Source organism: Salvia splendens, chromosome 6 (genome assembly GCF_004379255.2).
Source record: "Salvia splendens isolate huo1 chromosome 6, SspV2, whole genome shotgun sequence".
NCBI classification, from domain to species: domain Eukaryota; kingdom Viridiplantae; phylum Streptophyta; class Magnoliopsida; order Lamiales; family Lamiaceae; genus Salvia; species Salvia splendens.
Genome location: NC_056037.1, coordinates 23,276,331 through 23,301,203, shown reverse-complemented (window position 1 = coordinate 23,301,203; position 24,873 = coordinate 23,276,331). Strand labels below are relative to the sequence as shown.

General features: G+C 39.9%; 1 protein-coding gene across 1 annotated transcript; it reads left to right on the top strand.

Moving 5' to 3' along the window:
* The first annotated feature begins 14,291 nt into the window (after nt 1-14,291).
* On the top strand, nt 14,292-15,368 carry LOC121808985. The gene has a single exon (XM_042209539.1). It carries the CDS (start codon nt 14,292-14,294, stop codon nt 15,366-15,368), a length of 1,077 nt encoding a protein of 358 aa, XP_042065473.1.
* The last annotated feature ends 9,505 nt before the right edge of the window (nt 15,369-24,873 follow it).

Genomic DNA, 24,873 nt, shown 5'->3' with positions numbered 1-24,873 from the left:
GTGTTGATTGGGCTTAAAACTCAACTGTCCTGAGCTGACGGTGAGGGGAATTGAGGGAGATACGACATGCTGGGAAACAGAAACCACCCCCCTTAGTACCTCCTAGCCAGGATAGATGATGTGAGTATGAAAGAAAAGCCCATCCTTAGAGCCAAACACGAAAGCCCTCTTTGAATGTGAGTTAAAAGCCTAAAGTGGAACCACTTTCCACTAATTCAGAAAAGAAAAGAGTGGCTGCCACAAGGTGCCTAGGGTGAAGTGACCGCGTGTAGCAACACTAAAGGCAGTAGGAAACCCCCCCCCCCCCCCAAAAAAAAATATTTATTTTCCAATCCTTAGAACCCCACTTTCTAGCCATACACATACCCAGATATAACCCCTAGCCCCTGGAATTGTGTGTGCAAGACATAAGGCAAGAAGGCAACTGGCCAGAAGGTGTACAAGAAAGCAGAATCCAACTGGGCAAGAGTGATTGAAGGCCCAAGGAAGAAAATCGACCAGGGAGTCATCCCAGGTCACAAAAAAAGAAGGAATAAGGGTGGCGAAGCCACAAAGAAAAAAAAGAAGAATATGAAGAAAAATGGTCAGAAAAACTTTACCACAAAAAAGAAAGAGAAGGAATAAGGGTGGCGAAGCCACAAGAAACTACTGACCAGTTAGAGATCAAAGCCAGAAGTGCCAGCCAAGAGAAGCAACAACCAAGAGCCCAAATGCACACGGTTCCCCCACATCAAATAAAGTAGAAGTTTTTGAACCTTAGAGCCTTAGAAACATCCACCCAAAACACTATAAACCAATAGCCCCATTTCAAGCCTTTAAGCCCTTCAGTAGCTGCACGTGAAATCTAAGTCCGAAGTAATTGTGGTCGAGCAATATGAGAGAATGCAGTCCTAACATTCTAGGTGAAGGTATGAGTGACTGAGTGAACCTAGTGTTTGGCCGAGAGTTTGAGCGATCTTGACGAGCGGATATACTGACTGGAAAGAAAGGGGGGGCGGCGGAAGTTCAAGGCTGTCTAAGGCCGGATTGCACCTGATCCCGAGAGGAGGGATGGTTGAAAATATAGCCCAATTACTGTGTTAATGTGTCTAAGTGTTTTAGTTTTCTTTTATGTGTTTGTCTTTGTTATTTGTTTTTCTTTTCGTCATAGTTAGAGTCTAAGGTAGGATAGAGTCGGTCAGGGGAGTAACTAGGCTAGAATTCGACTTATTTCTTTTTCTTTGTTCTTCACGCTTGAGGACAAGCATGTGGTAAGTGTGAGCAGTTTGATAAGTCGTATTCTAGGCCTTGGTTACTGGTCAGTATGATGTGCATAATTGGATTATATCTGCAAAAACAGTTGCTTAAGTTGCAGGTTGAGTGTTCTAGCCAGTAGGCAAAGCTTCGGATACTTCAGGTGGAAAAGGCGTCAGGATGATGTTATCCTGACCAGTATGCAAGCAAAAAAGGCTCGAGATGGAGAAGAAGGATAGCTGGGAAGATCAGCCGCAAGCAAGGGGGCAAAAGAGTCATTTCATATTCGAAGTCTACCCTAAAAATCAAGGGAGGCCTCCCTATAAAAGGAAGCCACTTGGAGAGAGAAAAAAGGAATCAACTAGTGGGTTAACTCCTACGCTTAGTTAACAATATCTCTTCGGTAGATCCCTCCTTCAGCATTATCCTTCGTAATTCTCGTTCCTCGCCACAGCCATGGTCACCTGAAGATCATCAGTTCGCCGGAGTTCCATTCTCTCTTTCCAGTCAGCACGATCGTAGTTAGCAGTTCCATCTCCCGGAGTGGCAAAAACAATCTTTATTTGCTTTCTAGTTAATCTTGTTTGTTTTCTCTACGTTGGATCTTTCGCATTTTCATTATTTTGCTTACTTTGAAGTCTTAGTTGTGATCCAAACGTTTTATTGAATATGAAGTTTTTTTTCAGCATCGGTTCATGTTTGCTTTTGCTTCTTTCTGCCTAGATAGCTTAGATCTAGCTGTTACGGTAATTTCCAGTGTGGATTCGCATGTTTTAACTTCTGTAGTTAATATCTCTGAGTTTGCAAGTCTAGATAGCTGTTAAATTTTAGATCTGAATTAGTTAAGTGTGAAAACCCAGTTTACGTGATTTCTGCCACCCTATATGTTGACCAGTAAGCTTAGTTGCAGTTTCAGTGTTTGATCTTTTGATTTGAAGTTTCAATCATAGATCTGTGTTCTTGAAGTTGTTAATCTATGTTTTTATGGTGATGAATCTGGTTTTGCCAATCTGATTTGATTTATGTTGAAGAAGACAACATCTACATCCAAGTTTGGGACCACTCTTACTTTTTAACAACTTTTTACTTTTGTCCTTACTTTTCAGCTGTTACTTTTCAAATCTGCAGGTCTAGCCACCTAACTACCTCTTTCCCTCTGATATTCTGTTTAGTCTTTTATAGTGAACTTGTACCCTTCTACATTTATTTCTGAAACATCATGTTCCCTACTCACATGTACACAACCGTCTGTTTAAAAACTCTCCCTCCTCCTAGTCAGTAGAGTACCACTTTAATTTCCCGTCTAGGTAGAAACTCAACCCAAGCGTGGTAGCTAACCAAACCTTCCAGAATATCACCACAATCACTCCAAATCATCACCATCCCTGTGGGATTCGACCCCTACCTTCACTATACAGCCCAGTAGAAGAGGGTTGAGGAATTATTGATACCAGGATTCAGGATTAGCTGGGACTTTCATACTGATCAGTAGGATACACCCCTGCTTGAAACGACACCTGACGCAAATCTGCTCTTTCATATATCAAAATGGTCTCCACTTGGATGGTGTACTGATTAAGCATGATAAACTAGGCAATATGAAAGATAGTAAATAAAACAAAGTATGAGTTTTGAAAACTAACTTGTGGCTTAAAAACTTCAAGGGTTACAGAGGGAGGAGGAAGAGAGCAATGGTCTGAAAACTCTAAGACCGGTGTGCCCTTTCTCCTTAATTTACAAGCTATTTATAGAGCTACAAAGTTAACTATTACATAATATTATATTGCAAAAGATTACAATAAATGCTACGTGCTGATCATCTTGGGATGTGGTGGACACCATTGATGATAACTCTTGACTTTTAGTATACTCTTGGAAAATTGAGATAAAACTTTTGTCTTTTGTGGCAAATATTCTGACAATCTTTTGATTAGGCAGCTAGTATGATTTGGATGATGTGAATCCTTCTTTTGCATTCTTTGATGATTTTGATTCTCCTTTGAATAAGCTCTTCGATAGTTCTCATCTTTCTTTCATGGTCTTCCTTGAATCTGATAAATACAGAAATTCTTTCTCTACTTCTTCGGATTTCATAGAAGACCTTGATCCTTCTTTCTTGATTTTTGATTTCTTCTTCTAATCTTCTAACTTCATGACCAAAATTCTTTCTTAATGGCATCTCTGTGCAGCAAGCATTATATGGATAATTTTGTTTCTTCTTTTTTTTCTCTTTGATTGCTATTTTCCTGAAAATTTAGAGATATTAAAAGTTATAAGGGTCTTGATCCCTAATAGGGTCTGAGGAGACGGATTCTTCAGATTTTGATCGTGAAGAGACAGACTTTTGCGCCAGATATTCAAAGAATTCTTTCTTGATATTATATGGAAGATGATCCATATACCTATCAATTTTCTGTCCTGAACTGTTGGCCTTCTTGGCTGTATCTGTTTTTTCTTGTCCTTTATCATTTTTTTGATAAATCACTTTTCACCAGTGCTTAAAAAATGTCTAACAGCCAGTTCAGTTCCAATATGATTTTGGAACCTCGCCCACCATTTGACTTTATAGACCATTGTCAGAGAATAAGGGGTATGGTCTGGATAAATTTTCTCAAAATTGAAATCCCATGCAAAAATCCAAGGAATTTTGAATTCATCGTGGAAGATGATGAGCTTTTGATAATTTTTTAGAGTCGAAAACTCTGCAAAGACATTAAAACCTTCTTGAATTTGAAGAGGAAGAATTTGGATAGAAGACCCCATTTTTCTCCACCAATCAACAAACCAGACGGGAGGTTGTTTATCACAGTTGTGGTGGAAAGTTATGAACCAAGAGTGGTTGAAGAGTCTAATTAAAAAAGCTCTAAACCAAACATTCTTATAATCAATGTAATTATACCCCTGAGCTGAGTGGTTAACTGGGAACATTTTGAATTCATTTTGACCACCAAAAGTGGTAGGAGTATGAACTCTTTTGATAACACATTTTGAGTATTCAATCTCTTTAGATCTATCGTAATTGTGAGTTATTTCCACTGAATCAGAGTCCACTAGATTGAACTCATAATACTTTTGATCTTTAAAACGATCATCGGATTCACAAAGTTGGGAAGGATTTGGAAAGTGATTTCTGATAAAATCTTTTTTAGAAAGACTCGCTGGATATTCAGAAAAAGTAGTCATCCCACAATCACCATGCCAATCTTTGGCAGTATATTTGTTTACTTCAGGAGTGTTTGGGATTTGGATATTAGTGGGTTTTATTATAAAGGTCATCTTGAAATTTTGAGATACATAAAACTATGGATAAAATTTCTTTTTTGATAACGTAATAATTCATCTGTGTATTATTCCAGATTCCAGAGTGGTATCTAACTAATTGTTCTTTTGAATTAATTTTTTGTTTTAAAATTCCTCTATAACCTAGATTTTTTGTTTCTTTTACCTCTTGTTTTATGGTTTTGATAATATTAGTGTGTTCCTCTGTCCAATTAGGGGGGGTCTTTCCTAAGCCTTTGATAAATAAGTTTACAAGTCACCCTAAGATTAGGAAAGAAGTCTGAAATGTAATTCGGGCATCCTAAGAATCTTTGTAATTGATTTTTATCTTTTATTTGATCGGGGAATTTGTCTGTAAAAGAAATCGACCTGCTGATAGGTTTGAAAGTTCCTTTGCTAATCTCATGTCCTAAAAATCTGATATTGGTTTGAAATAGTTTTAATTTGGGGGTGGATATAGCTAATCCATTTTTTTCTATGATTTTTAAGAGAGTGTCTAAATGTTTGATATGTTGATCAATATCTTGGTAAAAGATTAAAATATCGTCGATATAGACAATACTAAAATGACTAAGAGGACTCATGATATCATTCATGATTTTTGAAATTCGGAGGGGGCATTTTTTAGCCCAAAAGGCGTGACATTCCATTCATAATGTCCGAAAGGAACTGTGAAGGCTGTTTTATATCTATCCTTTTCAGAGATCTGGATTTGCCAAAATCCAGACTTGAGGTCGAATTTGGGAAAAATCTTAGCATTAAAGAGTCTTCCTATTAAATCCTTTTTGTTGGGGATTAGATACCTAATCCATTGTAGAACTTTATTTAGAGGTTTATAATTTATGACTAGTCTAGGTGTTCCTATTTCAAGTTCTGCTTGTTTAACTACATAAAAGGCAGAACAACTCCAAGGAGATTTTGAAGGCCTTTTAAGTTTCTTATCTAATAATTCTTTAATCTCCTTTTTACAAATTTCTAGGAGTTCCTGGTTCATTTGGATTGGTCTTGATTTTGTCTGGATATTTTCTTCCTTGAAACCCTTTTCATAAGGTAATTCAATGACATGGTGCTTTCTATCCCAGAAGGCATTAGGGATTTCATTACAAACTCGTTTGACAAAGTTGTTTTCAATTTCCTTAATCTTTGAAATGATCTTAGGAGTTCTAAGTTGGTATTCAATTCGTTGAAAAGGTAATTCTTCTTTTAGAAAACCAATTTGTTTTTGTTTTTGGGTAATATTATTAATTTGTCTGAATATAAAGTTATTCTAAAGATTAAGAATTTCTTGCTTCTTAATGGGAGAGATGAACTTAAAATTTATTTCTCTTCCCTGAACTTTGGTGGTAATACCCATATCATTGACATAGAAAGGATAAATTTGAGTTAGGAAAGGTGTTCCAAGAATCATATTATATGTGATATCTTCAACAATAGTAAAGATATTCTTGAAACAATACCCATTGTTACAAATATGAGCTTTGGAGAGTTTGTATTTGATTTTTAAAAGGTTATTATTAGCAGTATAAAATTTTTCTTTGGATTTGTCACAATATTTAGTAGGAACGATACCTTCTCTGATAATATTATGGTCTGCTCCTGAATCCGCCAAGGCCATAATACTGGTTTTGAAGTCATTAACCGCAAGAGTGATATTAACATACCATTTTTGGTATTCAATTTCTCGGATAACTTTTATACAATTATTTTTTGGATCAAGATTCTTCCAGTTATCAATTTCTTTATTATTTTCAATAATAGAGAGTCTTGTCTCTATTTCAAAGTCCATTTCTTTTAATTCATAAAATTCTTTATTAATTTATTTTTTTAAGGCTATTAATTTCACTTTGGAGGTCTTTGGTTGTTATTAGTTTAGATATGCTTTGATGGGGATATTTATCCCAAAGTTTATTTAGACTAAAAATTGTTCATTGATGTTTATCCTCTTAGAAGTAGAGGGTTTTTCAAGAATTAAATCTTTTAACTTATTAAGGTAATTATCCCTTATATCGGTATCTGGGATTTCTTGGATAAGATCAAAGATGACTTCTTTCTTTTCTTTAGAAATGACTTGGATACAATTTTTGCAAATATCTTTTCCATGTTCAATACTACTATGATAATCACTTTCGTCAGAGGTATCTAGCATCTCTTCTATTTCTTGATCGGACTCACTTTCTGAGTTAGAAGAGTTATCCTTTTCTCTTAAAAGATTATTGATTTGTTTACCTATTAGTCTAATGTTCTTCTTCTTTTTCTTCCAACATTGGTCTTCAGTGTGTCCTAATTTTTTACAATACCAACATTTTATATGACTTTGTCCTTTATCATTGGTTGGTTTATAAGTTCTTTTAGGTTTTGTTTTCTAAATTTATTTTTGTAAGGTTTATATTCAGACCTTTGTGATTCTTTTTTTAATCTTCCTAGTCTTCCTTTTAATCTTAGAAGAAGGGGCTTCAATCTTTTCAATTCCAAACATTTCACAGAAACATCCTAATTCGCTCTTCTCTTTCTGTTTATCTTTTCTCTATTTGTTTTATATTTTTATTTCCATGCATAGGGCTAAGCCTTCTTTCTTGATAAAAGCAAATAATTGCCCGAAAGTAATATTTTCAGAAGGATTATTCTCAGAATCTATATCATCTTTGATTTTTTGTATTATTCTTTCACTAAAAAGTTTGGGTAATCCTGCAATGAACCTTTCTTTCCAGAAAGCTTGATTATAGTCATTTCTTTTAAGAACCTGGGTTATGAAGACATCCTTATACCACCTATAATCAGATAAGGAGGGGCATCTAAGATTGGTCAGGATGATGGAAGAACTGTTATACTCTTCTCTCGGGTTTCCTATAAAATACATTGAAATAGTGACTACAAGGAAATCACAAGCATCGCTTGTTTCTTTTATTTCTCCGTCTAGGTCTTCAATACTCACAACATGGCTTAAAATTTGTTCCTTGGTTCCAAGATCTAAAGCATTATCCCACCAATTTTTTAATTGACTAGTAAAACCATTAACAAGAAGGATGCAAGCTTCTCTTTCAGAAATTCCATTGTACATATAAGCAATCTTTGCCATTCCCATTTCTTGCAAAGTATTAAGGATTTCATACTCAGATTTTCCATCTATGTTCCATTTTGTTATTGAATTTCCGTCGTAACTAGATTTATGAAATTGTCCTCTTTCTTCATAAAGCATATCTGCGGGTGAAGGTCTATTATAATAATTTTTGTTACTATTAAACTTTTTTACTTTAAATACCCTGTTTATCTTAAAGGGGGAGTTATCAGACTTTTTGAAAATTTCTTCTAATTTTTCAACAGAATCATTCTCCGTATCAGGGGAAGAACAACTTGTTCAGAACTTGATTCATGATTTTCTCTGATGACATTAGTATTAGAGGTACTTGGCTCACCAAGTTTTTCAGAAATTTTTGTTAATAATTACTTCTGAAAAAAGGTCTAGAAGTATCATTCAGGATACTCTGTTTGACGGGTGAAGGGCTCTTGGTGGAAATAATATCTAATTGGTTAGCAAGAGTGTTAAGAATTTGGTTTGAATAATTATTCTGCTGGATAATTCTCTGTAATTCTTCATTTTCAGCAGGATTTTTTTCATTAGGCTTTTTAGTTTGTTTAAAAGGGTCTGCAATAATTTCACCTTTATAAGTTTGAATTTTTAAAGATTGAAGAGGAGGATGAACTGCCGAAATGATAGTACCATTATTTGAGAAACACCATTTTTTTATAAGACTTGAATTAACTTCAATGGTAGGTTTTTTAAAACAATCATACCATCCTTCTGAAGAGAGTTATATTACTATAAAATCATAAAAAAGAAAATTTGATTTTATTCTTTTCATTTCATTCATCCATTGATTCTTTATTTTGCTTCTAATCTTATTATCTAATTTGTTAAACCATCTTTCTTTTTCTTTGTAAAAAGGAGAACTTAATTCTTTATTCAAATACTCCATATCTGGTGTAAATTCTTTATTAAGAGTTATGACCATAGTACTTCTAGTGGGTGAGTAAGGGTCACCTATATTTTCTTCAACCGGGGAGTTTGACTGTGGTATAGGTGTTTTGAACGTCCAGTTTCTCTCGGAAGGACTAGGAATATCTGAACAGGAAGCTCTACTATCCTCATATCTAAAGCTTCTATTGATTCTGTAGTTTGAGAAAGAATTTGTCCTATCAAATTTGACTGTTACAGTACCATCAGGTTCTTCAATTATTTGAGATGGTTCTCTCCTTTCAATGTCCCTGGGGATTTGAGGTTCTTTTATAATAAACTGACTTGGAATTGTCATTTGATTCCATTTAAGACGTTTAGGAGTGTATGTTGTGGATTGTTCAGCATCTACTTGTAAGAGAATAGTTTCTCATTTCACAAAAGGGTTCTTACTAAATTTAGGGTTCAAATTTGAAGACATAAGCCTAAGGTAGACTCTGAACATGACAGCAAAATTTTTGCAATTATTAAACTCATTTCCCTGTATCTGAATGTCAAGCACAAGGGATTCTAAAATCATAGGGTCTGTCAGATCAACAGAAAAGTTCGGGGAGCAGTTAACGTATATTGGGCCATTACAAATATAAGTTTGGACCGTGGCTAAGATAGAAGTTTGATATTTCTTAAGTCTTTTGTCTCTCAAAGCTAGGTAAATGGGTGTGTCGACTCCTATATGGACTAAAGGTTTGACAGCAATTTGGGCTAGACCAAATTTGAATCAATCCCAGATTAATTATTCCATTATTTGAATAAGAAATATGAATGAAGAGGTATGATAACAGGTAAATAACGTATGGAAAATCCACCGAGATCATCTTGCAGCTGGGCAAGTATATCAAAATGGTTTCCACAACATTGAAATCTAATGAAAAATCCACCGAGATCATCTTGCAGCTAGGCAAGTTTATCAAAATGGTCTCCACTTGGATGGTGTACTGATTAAGCATGATAAACTAGGCAATATGAAAGATAGTAAATAAAACAAAGTATGAGTTTTGAAAACTAACTTGTGGCTTAAAAACATTAAGGGTTACAGAGGGAGGAGGAAGAGAGCAATGGTCTGAAAACTCTAAGACCGGTGTGCCTGATAAGGCTAATTTCATGCATCGGTCTAGGGATTTTATTTCGTGAAAACGCTGGGTCTAACGCATGTTTAAAGCCAGGTGTGTGAAGGTTTTCGCTAGATCCAGGAAAGGAAGAGGACGCTTGCATGGTCCTAGGAAACTGGCGAAAGAGTGGACATTATGAAGAAAAGTGCTTGACGGAGGAAGCCTCGGAGTTGAAGGGTAGAATAGGGATTTCTACGAAGACTCTAGAAGGCTATGTCCGCATCTATAAAAGGAAGAAGCATGCAAGCTGGAGGGATCTTCTCGGTTGGAGGCCTCGCTAACAACCTGTAGCTTAGTTCACTTTTCACACACTTGGGTTCTTTTCGTGGGGAGATTCAGGGTGACGTACCTTGGGTTCACATCTAGCTTTCTCACGTTTTCGATTGGGTTGTAACACCGTCCTTCTATGGGGCGAAGAAACAATTTAATTTCCGTTTTCGTAATTTGCTGATTTCGCCGAGCTCCGCTGTTCGAAGCTCAATCCTCTGTTTCTTTGCTGAATATTTCTCTTATCTTAATGCAAGTTTCGTTTTCGCTTATGTTGATTGTGTTGATTTCTGTTTGTTGATTGTGTTTACTTGAATTCTGGAGTTGGAATTGTTGGAGTTGGTTGTTTTCGTGGATTATTGCAGGTCCGTGGTTGGATCTGGGAGAATGGAGTTTGTTTGTGGATGAATCGGGGTTTTGTCTTGCTGATATTGTAGGATTGTCTGTGATTGTTGGAATTCGGAGTTGATCGAAGTAGATCTGTAAGAATTGGAGTTATGGAGTTGATTTTGATGGTTGTTTAGTTCGGATGGCTTGGATCCGGAGTGGATTAAGCACTCGACGTGAATCTGAGCAGTGTTGATTTAATTTCATGCCTAGTTTACGTGTTTTCATTTCGCTTCGCCTAGTTTATGTCGATCTGATGTATTTCCGATTCGTAGCAAGTTTCCGGCGTCCTGATTTCTATATTCTGTTTGAATCTAGGTATGTGCTCTGTTTTCTCCATTTGCGTATTTGAGTCGGTTAGGAAAATGCATGTCGTTGTTAGTCAGGGCATGAGTTGGTTGTTTGCAGCTTTTACCGTACTTGCTATAATTGGAGTCATGGTCCCTGCTTTTATTCTCTCTGTCTAGTCTTAATTAGTGAATCGTTTACACGGTCTAGGAAGTGATTTTAATACCTCGCGGTCATGACGATGTTTGCTGTCAGTGTGTTTACAGTTTCCTAGGTCTAGCATTTACATTTCGTGCCTAGGACTAGAGTTAGGTAAAATTCTCAACCCTTTGTGTGGCAGCAGCCGCTTGTTTCCAGAGTCTCTAAGCACTACTTTACGAATCCATCTTCGTGGGATCGACCCCGCTTCCCTATACTAATCCATAGTATTTGGGGTTGAGGGATTTAATTGTTGAAGGGGAGTCGAGTGTGTCCAACGACAGAAACACTGTGTGTTCCTTGAGTTCCTGGACCTAGTGATCCAGTGGATTTAAGAAGCGCGGTGTCTTGACCGAGCATCTGCATTAACTTTCTCTGTGCACACTTGCTCACTCCGCTCCTGAGTCATATCTTAGCGAGCACGCACTTCAAATGGCACCGTTGCCGGGGATGGATGGCGTGCTTTGTGTTAGTGTTCAGAGCCTGTGGTGTAAATAGTTTTGATTTATTTTCTCTCTTTTATTTGTAGTTTATGAGCAGAGGCTCAAGATCTACCTACTGGAGCAACTCATCTGGGTGGAAGCACGACCAGTTTAACTGGCGGGTAAAGGATACAGTCTCTACTGTGACCACCAGATCAGGGTTGACCACGGGAGATCCGTTTCCGAGTGAATTTACTAGCGACGAATCTTGGACGTCATCAGGACGCGAAGATCCAGAGTCACCACCCGAATCAGAAACAAAGTCAGAAACAGGGGAAGCAGAGGATGTAGTCATGGCGCAAGTATTAGATCCAGATCCAGAGATCGGTTCGCTCACTGCCCATTTAGATGGAGAACCAGCTCAAGCAATAGTGATGAATCCACGCCAGAGGACTATTGAGATCAAGACAAACGTACTTGGCATCTTGCCAACGTTCTCTGGGCGTAGGAATGAGTGTCCGTATGAGTTCCTAAATGAATTCAGTAAGTTGTGTGGTATTCAGAAGAGGCCGAATGATACAACAGAGGAGGATTATCGCCTACGTGCAATTCCATTTACCTTGAAGGGGGAAGCTAATACGTGGTTATTGAGGTTGCCCCCAGATTCTATCCGCACATGGAGGGACTTCAAGTTGGAATTCTTAGATTATTTCTTTCCATCCAACAAGACGAATGCACTGAAAAAATAAATACTAAAGTGTAAGCAGGATTACGATGAATCACTGAGTCAGTATTGGTCGAGATTCAAGGGGTTGTTGGATTCATGCCCGAACCACCAAATGATAGAGGCAGAGACCTACTCTCTGTTTTACAAAGGGGCAACTCCTGAGTCAAAGGACCTAATGAATTCCTCGAGTGGAGAGAATTTCACAAGAAAAAGAGGAAGTGAGGCAAGAGAAATCCTGGGGAAGTTGATCGACGCTAAAAAAACATACGATAACCCTAGGAATGCAGTGAGGAGAGGATCGGTGCATGCTGTAAGAGAGCAAGAAGATGACAAAGTAGAAGCAAGAATTGATAGGCTCGAGAAAACTCTTTTGAACGCGATTGAAAAGACGATTGCACTGGCTTCACAAGGGAAGGAGAAATCTCCTGGTCCAGGAGATAATCAAATTCAGCAATATTACGGGACCTAGGAAGGAGATAATCAAACCAAAAACCTAACCCTAAACCCATCTCACACGCCTCCCTCTCAAATCACAAGCCCCTCCCCTTGCTCCATCTTCTCCCACACTTGTTTTTCTACTCTACTCAAGATCCTTTCGATTCGCCAAGAGTTTGTTGAAGAATCAAGAGTTATATTCGTTTCTACCGATTGTTTCGTTCAAGAAAGGGTGATTGTGTATTCATGAACTCGAGGAACGAGAGTTGCCATAAGTTGGATTGTGAATTGTTAAGCGGACGAGGTGGGCTTTCTTTAACTAAACTCTTTTATTTTTCCAAAGTACGATTGTGGAGCTATAAGGGTGGTTTAAAGTGTTATGTCATGCCGTGATTGTTTTGATGTTGAGATTGTTGCCTGATGCCTAGTTTGTTTGAGCTTGCTCCGTTAGGCTATAGGGCTATGTTGAGATTGTGCTTGATGCCTAGTTTGTGAGTTCGCTCCATTAGGCTATAGGGCTATGATAAACGAATTCGGGTCTGAGTAGGGCCGCAAACCCTATCAGGCTGTGTACACAGAGGGGATCGTGAGCCGTCCTTGCTAGTCGGCCGGTCTCGTGGGTGAATAGTGTGGCCACACTTTCGTCGCACTATGATAAGAGGATGTGATTGATTGATTGATGAGAAAGTGGGGAGATTGTTTTGACCGGCCGGTCTGTGAAAAGTGTTTTTGTGATACTCGTGATATTTCTTAAATAAACGTAAAAACTCGAGTTCACCGGTTTGGATGACATAACTGTTATAAAATGTTTTCGGCATGAGCCCATTGAGTACAACAAGTACTCAGCCCTGCATATCCTTTTTCTTTATGTGCAGGTTGAGGGGTGATGTTGCTGCGGATGTTGAGTGAGCTTTAGGAATTTCCGGATGCGTCGTATCTTCATACATAGGCGTCTCCCTTTGACTCTCTTGAATACTTGTTTTTCCGCTGCCGTGTTTGGAATAAATTTCTAGAAGTCTTCCGCACTATTTAATACTGCTTTATGACATTAAGTATTTTGAGGCTAAAATCCGTTGCTTAACTTTTCAATAAACTAAAATATTTCTTTTTGAAGTTAATTGGGTTTTTCATATTTGCCTCCCCCTTTTTCTTCCCTGCTCCTTCGTCCCTTCCCTAGTCATGATTTCCCCGTCTTTACTATCCTTAGTGAGGGCGGTCGTGACAGAGTGGTATCAGAGCTTCGTTCTTTCGCTCTGGTCCGAGAGTCTTCTTTCAGTCTAAGTCTAGATCAGTACCCCTAGACTAGAAGTGTCACGAAGGCTCAACATCCGAAGCATCACGCTCAACCAAAGAAAGTGAGGTATGTTTAAGTTGTTGAAAGAATGCGAGATTGATGTATGAAATTGATGATGTTATGATGAGGATGTTTTGGCAAGTGTACGCATGTGAATAAACGTTATGTGTGAAGATGATAATGTAGTGATATGATTATGTGAGACATGAGCATGATTGGCATGATAATCTAAACCCGTGTTATATGTGTGAAAATGATATTGTGATAGTGTGATTATGTGGAATATGAACATGATTGGCAAGATGATCTAAGCACGTGTTGTGTGTGCGAATATAATATTGTTATGGTATGATTTTGTGAGACATGAGCAAGATTGGTATGATGACTTAAGAATGTGTTATGTGTGAAAGTACTACGACGTAAGCATGTGAACATAGGAAGCCTTAGGGCGGCCTCAAATTTGGTGATGCGTGACGAACCCTAGATTTATCACAAATAACGAGATAGAATATATGTTGGAAAACCTTCGTCTTCGCGTAAGGGCGCCCAATATAACGTCAGAGTGCGACGAATGCAAGGAAGTTACAATTTTGATAACAACGAATACTAACAACGATGCTAACTTGTCTTTTGGACCAGAATGCCACCAAGACGCAGACGTGGCCCACAAGTGGAGAACGACATGGAGGAACAATCAGAGGGAAGTGTCGGGAATCAACCCCCTCCTCCACCACCACCCCCATCTCAACCTCAAGAGAGAGAATACATTAAGGCCTTCCGAAAGGAAAACCCTCCAAAGTTTGAAGGAATGGGAGAGCCCCTGAAGGCAGAGGCTTGGATACGCGACCTCGAGCGTATATTTGACTTCATGGGATGCACCGATAGGGAACGTCTAGCTTGCGTGACGTACCAACTGACTGGACCTACCGATTTTTGGTGGGAAACTAAACGACGAACTATGAACCCTGCCCGCCACGAGGCACTCACATGGGAAGAATTCAAGGAAGAGGTTTACGACAAGTACATTCCCATGAGCTATAGACGGGCGAAGATATTGGAGTTCCACACCCTGAAACAGGGAAACATGACGGTGACGGAGTACGACCGTGCTCTTTGTGAAATGACCCGATATGCTCCCGAGTTAGTGGACACTGATGAGAAGATGGCCGCAAAATTCCGTTCTGGCCTTAGACACAAGATAAGGGTAGCCGTGGCCAGCCGCAGAGGAATCTCGTACTCCGAAATTTTGAGTTGCGCTTTAGATGTGGAAGAAGCACTACCAAAGGACGAGACGACGGCGAATCCTACACCACCAACACCTCAACCGAACTATCGAGACAAGAGGAAGTGGGAGGACAACCGAGCTCCTTATGACAACAAGCGACACCGTTCTACTTTCCGCCAGACGCAAGACTATGACCGGCAAGCCAGGCCACAGCCGAGAGGGAATCAACAGAAGGCACCCCATTGCAACAGGTGCTCCAAGTACCACTTTGGCGAGTGTAGAGCTGGAGGCATCCGATGCTTCACTTGTGGTGGAAATGGACATATGTCTCGAGAGTGCCCGAATAACAACAAAGGAGGAATGTGGAATAGGCAGGGACATGGGGAACAACAACAACAACCACAACCCATTCGACAGGTGGCCCCACAGCAAGCGAGAGCGTACGCGCTGAAAGGAAATGAAGGGCAGGAACAGCAAACCGACAAGGACTGATGGGATGAAAGAGAAGTACCCCGAATAGTTTATGGAAGACGACTAAAATTTCGGGACGAAATTTCTGTTAAGAGGGGAAGGATGTAGCACCCCGGAAAATTTTTGACTTTTTTTTATTTGATGGCTTATTTTCGTTTTATTAATGTGGATGTTGATTTGGAAATGAATTTTTGGAAATTGATTTCTATGAGGTTGTGTTAACGATGTGAAATTAATGGTTGAGAGTTATGTGGAATAATATGATATGTTTCCAATGGGCGGGATTTAATTAAATAGGATCATGCATATTTGTGCCAGTTACCTTATTCAAATTCTTTTCGGCATTTCTATTTATTGGAAGTAATATCTTCTTTCTTGGATTTATTTAATTATTTTGGGATATTTATCCAAATTAAATCCAAAACCAAAATATTTTTATGATTTTCGAAATCTCCTATTTTTGGGAGAGGAGAAATTAAGTATTCTATAATTGATTTCTTACTTATTTCTTTCCATAAATGAATTGGAATATTCTAGCCAATCTTGCCTTACTTTATTCTATTAAAGATTTGAAAATTTTTCTGGTGGAAGGAACCTTAAACCACACGCCTACTTCTCATTATTTTTGGAGGATTTTACAAATTTCTCTACTCCGTATTATTTTATTCTACTCCGTGAAATACCAAATTAAATCATAAGCTAATTAAAAAGCTATGATTTTCTAAAATCCTCCCCTTATTTCTCCCCATAATTCACACCTCCCTCCCCCCCAAATCTCTCAAATCTTTATTTGATTTATTCTCCCAAATCTTCAATTAATTGTGGGATATATTATTTCCTAACTCTATAAATAAAACCAAAAACCTAACCCTAAACCCATCTCACACGCCTCCCTCTCAAATCACAAGCCCCTCCCCTTGCTCCATCTTTCCCACACTTGTTTTTCTACTCTACTCAAGATCCTATCGATTTGCCAAGAGTTTGTTGAAGAATCAAGAGTTATATTCGTTTCTACCGATTGTTTCGTTCAAGAAAGGGTGATTGTGTATTCGTGAACTCGAGGAACGAGAGTTTCCATAAGTTGGATTGTGAATTGTTAAGCGGACGAGGTGGGCCTTCTTTAACTAAACTCTTTTATTTTTCCAAAGTATGATTGTGGAGCTATAAGGGTGGTTTAAAGTGTTATGTCATGCCGTGATTGTTTTGATGTTGAGATTGTTGCCTGATGCCTAGTTCGTTTGAGCTTGCTCCGTTAGGCTATAGAGATATGTTGAGATTGTGCTTGATGCCTAGTTTGTGAGTTCGCTCCATTAGGCTATAGGGATATGATAAACGAATTCGGGTCTGAGTAGGGCCGCAAACCCTATCAGGCTGTGTACACAGAGGGGGTCGTGAGCCGTCCTTGCTAGTCGGCCGGTCTCGTGGGCGAATAGTGTGGCCACACTTTCGTCGCACTATGGTAAGAGGATGTGATTGATTGATTGATGAGAAAGTGGGGAGATTGTTTTGACCTGCCGGTCTGTGAAAAGTGTTTTTGTGATACTCGTGATATTTCTTAAATAAACGTAAAAACTTGAGTTCACCAGTTTGGATGACATAACTGTTATATAATGTTTTCGGCATGAGCCCATTGAGTACAACAAGTACTCAGCCCTGCATATCCTTTTTCTTTATGTGCAGGTTGAGCGGTGATGTTGCGGCGGATGTTGAGTGAGCTTTAGGAATTTTCGGATGCGTCGTGTCTTCATACATAGGCGTCTCCCTTTGACTCTCTTGAATACTTGTTTTTCCGCTGTCGTGTTTGAAATAAATTTCTAGAAGTCTTCCGCACTATTTAATACTGCTTTATGACATTAAGTATTTTGAGGCTAAAATCTGTTGCTTAACTTTTCAATAAACTAAAATATTTCTTTTTGAAGTTAATTGAGTTTTTCATATTTGCCTCCCCCTTTTTCTTCCCTGCTCCTTCGTCCATTCCCTAGTCACGATTTCCCCGTCTTTACTATCCTTAGTGAGGGCGGTCGTGACAAGAACAGCATATAAAATGCCCATTGGAATGTCTCCTTACAGGTTAGTATTCGGCAAGATGTGTCACTTGCCGGTGGGAATTGAGCATAGGGCGTACTGGGCAGTCAAGGAGATTAATATGAATCCTCAAGCCTGTAAGGGAGAGAGGAAACTGCAACTCCAGGAGTTGGAAGAATTGAGGCTTGAGTCTTACGAATCAGTGATGTGAACAAAGAAAAGACCAAGCTTTGGCATGATAAGAATCTTCGGACCAAGGAACTGCAAGTTGGGCAGAAAGTTCTGCTGTTCCAATCCCGGCTCAAGTTAATGCCTGGTAAGCTGAAGTCCAAATGGACTGGACCATACACTATTGTGAGTCTTCGTGCAAATGGAGCAGTAGAGATCCAGGTAAGTGCTTCAAACTCAACTCATTTTCTTGTCAACGGTCATCGTGTGAAGGTATTTAGGGATAACTCGGAGCTGTGTGTAGTGGACGAAATGCCACTACGCGCACTCCCTAATATCGCCTGATCGGTCTAGGAAGAGAGTGTTCTGAAGGACTTCCTAGGTCCAGTATCCAAGAAGTTTTACCATGACCTGACCTAGGAATCGTGAGAACACTTGAACACAATTTGTAAATATTTAATTGTTTTCCTTAAATCAAGAAAACCCAAACAAATCAGAAAAAAATAATCTTCCAAGATTTTTTCGAAATACCAGACTCCTTGGGAATGTTTTTGATATTGTCATATCCTAGACCTGGGGGGTCTGGCGTTTCATTTTTCTAGTTTGATTCTTTTTTTTATGTGTAGTTCTACAGAGAGTATCTACTGGGGCAGGGAGTTGAGGAGCAAAACATTGGAGGGAGTTGGCACCGGTTCGAATTTCAATGGACACCTTTATGGGGAGGCGTACAGTCGATAGCGTCATACATGCTAACTGCCTGCAAAACCGTCCTCTCCCATACCTATCGGCTAATAACCGTGTTCTCCTTTTATTTTTCCTTACTCACTCTCTCTCTACATCCAGAATTCCCCAAATTTCTCTCTAGGTTTTCTTTCTCTAACCCTAATCCAAGAAAATTTCTGTCCAAGTTTTTGTCAAAATTTCTATAGAATTCTTCATGGATAACAAGCAGAATACCGGAAACACTTCAGGATCCGCCGATTCTAACGCGGCGGCATTCATGGCTGACCTACTACAAAAATTTGGGGTGCCAGAAAAAGCTATGGAGGCGTTCGCCATGTTCGCATCTGTGATGGGGAAATCCGTACCAGCCGTTTCAACATCCGCCGCACCGCCACCAGAGACAGTTCAAGAAGCCACCGTTGAGCCGGAGGCAGTTCCAGCAATCACTACTGCCGTTCAAGAAACCACCGCCGTGGAAACTCGTGAAGAAGAAGCAGATCTGACCGCGGGGTTGGAATTGTTGGCCGTAAGTGAACCCAGGTTAGGTTCTGTCACTGAGGGGGAAATCCCTGTTTTAGAGGTAGAGGGTAAAGTGGTTGGCGTTTCTGAGGGGGTAAATCCTGTGTTTGCCGCTGTGGATTTTGTTGAGAGAGAATCTCTACCTGAATCTGAGGGTGTGGATCTTTCTGCTATTCTTATTGATAGTCGTACAGAGGGGGAAACCCCTGTTTTGGAGGAGGTTGTTGAGGGGGAAACCCCTGTTGTTGGTGATGATGTTCCAAAGGGCGATGAAGCCCAAGAAAATGTTAGTAAGGGGAAACCCCTGTACAAGCGGTGGGTGCCAAAGTTAGAGATGGTTTGGAGGGGACAGAAACCCCTATTTACATCACGGGGGCAACCCCTTTACTGAGTGAAGAGGGAGAAGCCCTCGTTTCTGGAAATGTACAGGAACCCGTCGGCGACGGGATGAATTTGATAGTGGACCTGACTGATGTCCCCGAAGGGACCGATTCACCGGTTAACGCAAGGGAAGCAAGGAGGCAAGCTCGCCGGAGCCTACTTGATGAGATAGATGAAACCGTCCAGCAGACGGAAGAAGGGTCGCTGGGTCTAGAGACTACATCCCCTAAGCAGGTAATCTCTCCTAGTCTTAACAATGAGGAGAGCGACAAGGAGGAGAGCCTCTAGGCGGTGGATAGAAAGAGGAAAGGAAAACAGATTGCTCCTTCCTCGACCAAGAAAGCAAAAGGAAAGCCCGTTGAACACTCTCTCACTCCACCTGCTAAGGTACCGTACGCTGCTGAGTCCGAAAGCCCTGAGGGGTCCAGTGAATCCGAAGAAGCACAAGAAGTGGAGCTCAACTTTGAGCCGAAAGAAATCTGGATCACTAAAGAACTGCTGAACGAGATGAAGAAGTTCGCAGACCCAAAACGCACAGCAATATATGCGGAGAAGAGTGCCGTGGGGAAGTATGCTAAATCAGGGAAGATGTACGATTCGGCTGAGCTTAAGGGGATCTCAAGCAATGACGAGTTTCGGGGGTATATAGTGGCAATCGGTTTTGACTGGTTGCTAAAACATAGCACCCTTGAGGTTCCGATAGACTTGGCACGGGAATTTTTCTCGACTTTTCGGTTTAAGTCCACCACTGACTTGGATGCCGATTCCATCAACTTCCGGCTTTTCAATGAAGAGCATGTGATGAGCATCCGTGAGTGGACTTTACGAATAGGTCTGCTGACGCGTACAGAAGATGACGAAGGATTATGGAACGAGAGAATGGTTGGCCCACCAAAGTTCACACCAGGTTTCAAAGCGCAGAGCGCATGGGAATTCTTGACTCACCCGAGGGTGGGTCAATTTAAAACTAGCTTTTCGAAGGCTCACCATATCGAGGACAGGGTCCTGAGGTTCGCCCAAACCTTCATTAGCTACAATCTGATGGGCACGGCCAACAACGCATTGACGACCCCCGACTTATACTTCACCTGGTGCATGGCCACGGGAGTGCGTGTCCATTTGGGTTATTGGTTAGCCCAAGCCTGCCACCAAGTAACTGCCAACCCCTCTCGGCATCTATACACATGCCATCTCCTTGGGGCTTATCTACAGCGGAATGTGATCATGAAGATCCACAAGGCTTGCCGGGAAGTGAAGATGTGTCTACCCCCAGAGGTTTTCAACATGGATTACTTCTTTAACAAGGGGCTGCTAATCACGCACGGGAAGAATGTTTTTATGAAGTTGGTAAATCAGATGCCCAGATCAAACAGGAGCAAGAGGTGGCGGGAGTGAAGGAAGTTGCTGATGTGGATGGAGCAAGACAGTCAGTCGTGGAAGTGGAACTAATGAGGAAGGAAGTCGGATGGATGAGATCCGAAATTAAAAAGGTGAGAGAAGAAATCGTGGCCCTTCGGGGTAATGGAAAGGACAGTAGTGAGGCTGAGAGGGTCAGGAAAGAAGTTGCCAGAGTAAGAACGGGAGTGGAAGAAATGAGAACGGAGGTTAGGGAGGTTAGGAAAGAAATGGTGGCCCTCAAGGGGCGCATCTCTGATCTGGTGGCGACGTCATCCAGATGCACTGAGAGGATGACGGAGGGTGTCTCGCTGATAATGGCAATGACGAAGTGGTTGCGCGAGAAATTCCCGGACGCACCAAAGACACTTCCTGGACCTAGTAGCGGATCCAAGGCGCCAAGTCTAGGAAATCTATCTATCCAGAAGCAGCCACAAGTCACCAAGCCTCTAATCACCCCGTTCTCTACTAGACCCATGACCCTAAAGAAGACCGTACCCGGACAGACAAAAGAGAGGACAGAGAAGCTGGAATCACCGGCAAGAAAGAAAGCTAAAGTGACCCAACAGGCCGTGCCGCCCAAGTCTGGCTCCTGAGGGGGGGCCAGACCCCGAATTAATCTCCCAAACCAAGTAACCTTTACTTTTCTGTCTTTTACTTTTCGTTTTTCTTGCGTTTGTGTTTTTATGTGCCAGCATGCTTTGTTTTGTATATATGTGTTATACCCTCCTACACTTAGCCCAATTTTTGGTCTAAGTGTGAGAAGGGGTTGTTTTGTCTTGCATGTCTTGGTTTTGTATGTTGTGCCTTCTCCCACTTAGCCCGATGTTTGGTCTAACTGTGAGAAGTTTGTTTTGTTTGTGCGCCTTTTTTGTTTTTGTTTCATGTTTCTGTCTGCTGTTCTTACTTTCTTTTCCCCCCTTCACTAGGATAGCTTGGGGACAAGCTTGAGTGAAGAGGGCGGGGGGGGGGGGAGTAAGTATGGTATCTGTTTTTCTGTTTTAGAGTCTTTAGGATGTGTGTTTTGCATTAGCTAGCAAGATAATAAGGCAAGTTTCCCTTAGTGAGAGCGATTAAAGAGAGAATGCATGTCAACTTTGACACCTTCTTCCTTAATAAACTAAAAGCGGTCTGAATGAAGTTATGACGATGGAAAAAGCCTTAGATAACCTAGCTGTGCAACCCTACTATAAGAGTGAGTTATAAGCCTAAACACTTTTTGTGCTAACATGTAAAATGGGCTACCACTTGATGCTTAGGGAGTAGAGTATGAAGGAGAAAAAAGTGGCTTATGGAGGTATAAGCTGGACGAAGTCCAGAACAGGAGGTATAAGCTGGACAAAGTCCAGAACAGGAGGTATATGATGAACGAAGTCCAGAACATGAGGTATAAGCTGGACGAAGTCCAGGGGAGGTAAAAAAAATATTAATAATAATAATTTGGAGGTATAAGCTGGACGAAGTCCAGGGGGAAAGGGGATATAATACAAGAAAAAATAAACAGAAAAGAAAAATCATTATCCTCAAGGGCAGAAAGCAATTGCAACCTGACCCAGGAAAATCAATAATAAAAAAAAAAAGAGAAGAAAGAAGGGAAAAACTCTCATAACCCAACGCATCAGTGGTATAACTTTAACTGTGGAGCGTGTTGATCCTAACATCCCTAGTGAGGAATGAGTCATCGAGCGAACCTAACCGCTGGGAAATCAAAAGGATATCTTGACGAACTGACAGACCGTTTAGATAGAAGAAGGAAGGGAGAGGATTTGAAGACTGTAGACGATCGGATTGAACTTAAGCTTGTGGGGACGGTCACCTAAAAGTTGAAACTAGTTCATGTTTATCTGTTATGTTTGTTGTGTTTTGTTTTTGTGATGTTTTCTTTTTTGAGTCTGTTAGTTGTCTAGGTCTAGGAGTCTGTTTTTTGTTTGTAGAGTCGTACTTGGGGACCGTGCATTGAAATTCGCCTTATTTCTTTTCTTGTCTTTCATATTTGAGGACAAGCATGGTTTAAGTGTGAGCAGTTTGATAAGGCTAATTTCATGCATCGGTCTAGGGATTTATTTCGTGAAAACGCTGGGTCTAACGCATGTTTAAAGCCAGGTGTGTGAAGGTTTTCGCTAGATCCAGGAAAGGAAGAGGACGCTTGCATGGTCCTAGGCAACTGGCGAAAGAGTGGACATTATGAAGAAAATTGCTTGACGGAGGAAGCCTCGGAGTTGAAGGGTAGAATAGGGATTTCTACGAAGACTCTAGAAGGCTATGTCCGTATCTATAAAAGTAAGAAGCATGCAAGCTGGAGGGATCTTCTCGGTTGGAGGCCTCGCTAACAGCCTATAGCTTAGTTCACTTTTCACACACCTGGGTTCTTTTCGTGGGGAGATTCAGGGTGACGTACCTTGGGTTCACATCTAGCTTTCTCACATTTTCGATTGGGTTGTAACACCGTCTTTCTATGGGGCGAAGAAACATTTTAATTTCCGTTTTCGTACTTTGCTGATTTCGCCGTGCTCCGCTGTTCGAAGCTCGGTCCTATGTTTCTTTGCTGAATATTTCTCTTATCTTAATGCAAGTTTCATTTTCGCTTATGTTGATTGTGTTGATCCCTAATAGGGTCCGAGGAGACGGATTCTTCAGATTTTGATCTTGAAGAGACAGACTTTTGCGCCAGATATTCAAAGAATTCTTTCTTGATATTATCTGGAAGATGATCAATATAACTATCAATTTTCTGTCTTGAACTGTTGGCCTTCTTGGTTGTTTCTGTTTTTCTTTTCCTTTATCATTTTTTTGATAAATCACTTTTTCACCAGTGCTTAAAAAATGTCTAACAGCCAGTTCAATTCCAATATGATTTTGGAACCTCGCCCACCATTTGACTCTATAGACCCTTGTCAGAGAATAAGGGGTAGGGTCTGGCATGCAAAAATCCAAGGAATTTTGAATTCAGCGTGGAAGATGATGAGCTTTTGATAATTTTTTAGAGTCGAAAACTCTGCAAAGACATTAAAACCTTCTTGAATTTGAAGAGGAAGAATTTGGATAGAAGACCCCATTTTTCTCCACCAATCAACAAACCAGACGGGAGGTTGTTTATCACAGTTGTGGTGGAAAGTTATGAACCAAGAGTGGTTGAAGGGTCTAACTAAAAAAGCTCTAAACCAAGCATTCTTATAATCAATGTAATTATACCCCTGAGCTGGGTGGTTAACTGGGAACATTTTGAATTCATTTTGACCACCAAAAGTGGTTGGAGTATGAACTCTTTTGATATCACATTTTGAGTATTCAATCTCTTTAGATCTATCGTAATTGTGAGTTATTTCCACTGAATCAGAGTCCACTAGAATGAACTCATATACTTTTGATCTTTAAAACGATCATCGGATTCCCAAAGTTGGGAAGGATTTGGAAAGTGATTTCTGATAAAATCTTTTTGGGAAAGACTCGCTAGATATTCAGAAAAAGTAGTCATCCCACAATCATCATGCCAATCTTTGGCAGTATATTTGTATACTTCAGGAATGTTCGGGATTTGGATATTAGTGGGTTTTGGTAGGTTTGAAGCAAGGACTGTTTTATAAGGAATTTCTGGTATATTTTGGATTGGAGAGAATCTGTTTGGGATAATTTGATTGGATTTTTGAGGAGTGACAGGAGTTGAGGGTGAAACAAGGGCTTTTGAGGCAAGTTTTGAAGAGAAGACTTCATAGTCTTTAGCACTTTGTATTTTCTTCCTTGTTGAGTCCATCACTGTTCCCTTGTAAAAATTCTCTAGTTAGAAAATCAGGTAGAGAATTGTTTTCTCCTTTTATAAATTCAATTTCAAAATCAAAAATAGAAAGAATAGCTTGCCACCTGGCAAATATTTGTTTTGAAACAATATTTTGAACATCTTTTGTAAGAACTTCTTTTGCTGATTTGCAATCAATTCTGAGTAAGAATTTTTTATTGTAAAGGTCATCTTGAAATTTTGAGATACATAAAACTATGGATAAAATTTATTTTTTGATAACGGAATAATTTATCTGTGTATTATTCCAGATTCCAGAGTGGTATCTAACTAATTGTTCTTTTTAATTAATTTTTTGTTTTAAAATTCCTCCATAACCTAGATTTGAGGCATCTGTTTCTATGATCATAAAGGCTTCTAGATTAGGGATGCTTAACTTAAGCATGGAAGATTTTTTACCTCTTGTTTTATGGTTTTGATAATATTAGTGTGTTCCTCTGTCCAATTAGGGGGGTCTTTCCTAAGCCTTTGATAAAGAAGTTTACAAGTCTCCCAAAGATTAGGAAAGAAGTCTGAAATGTA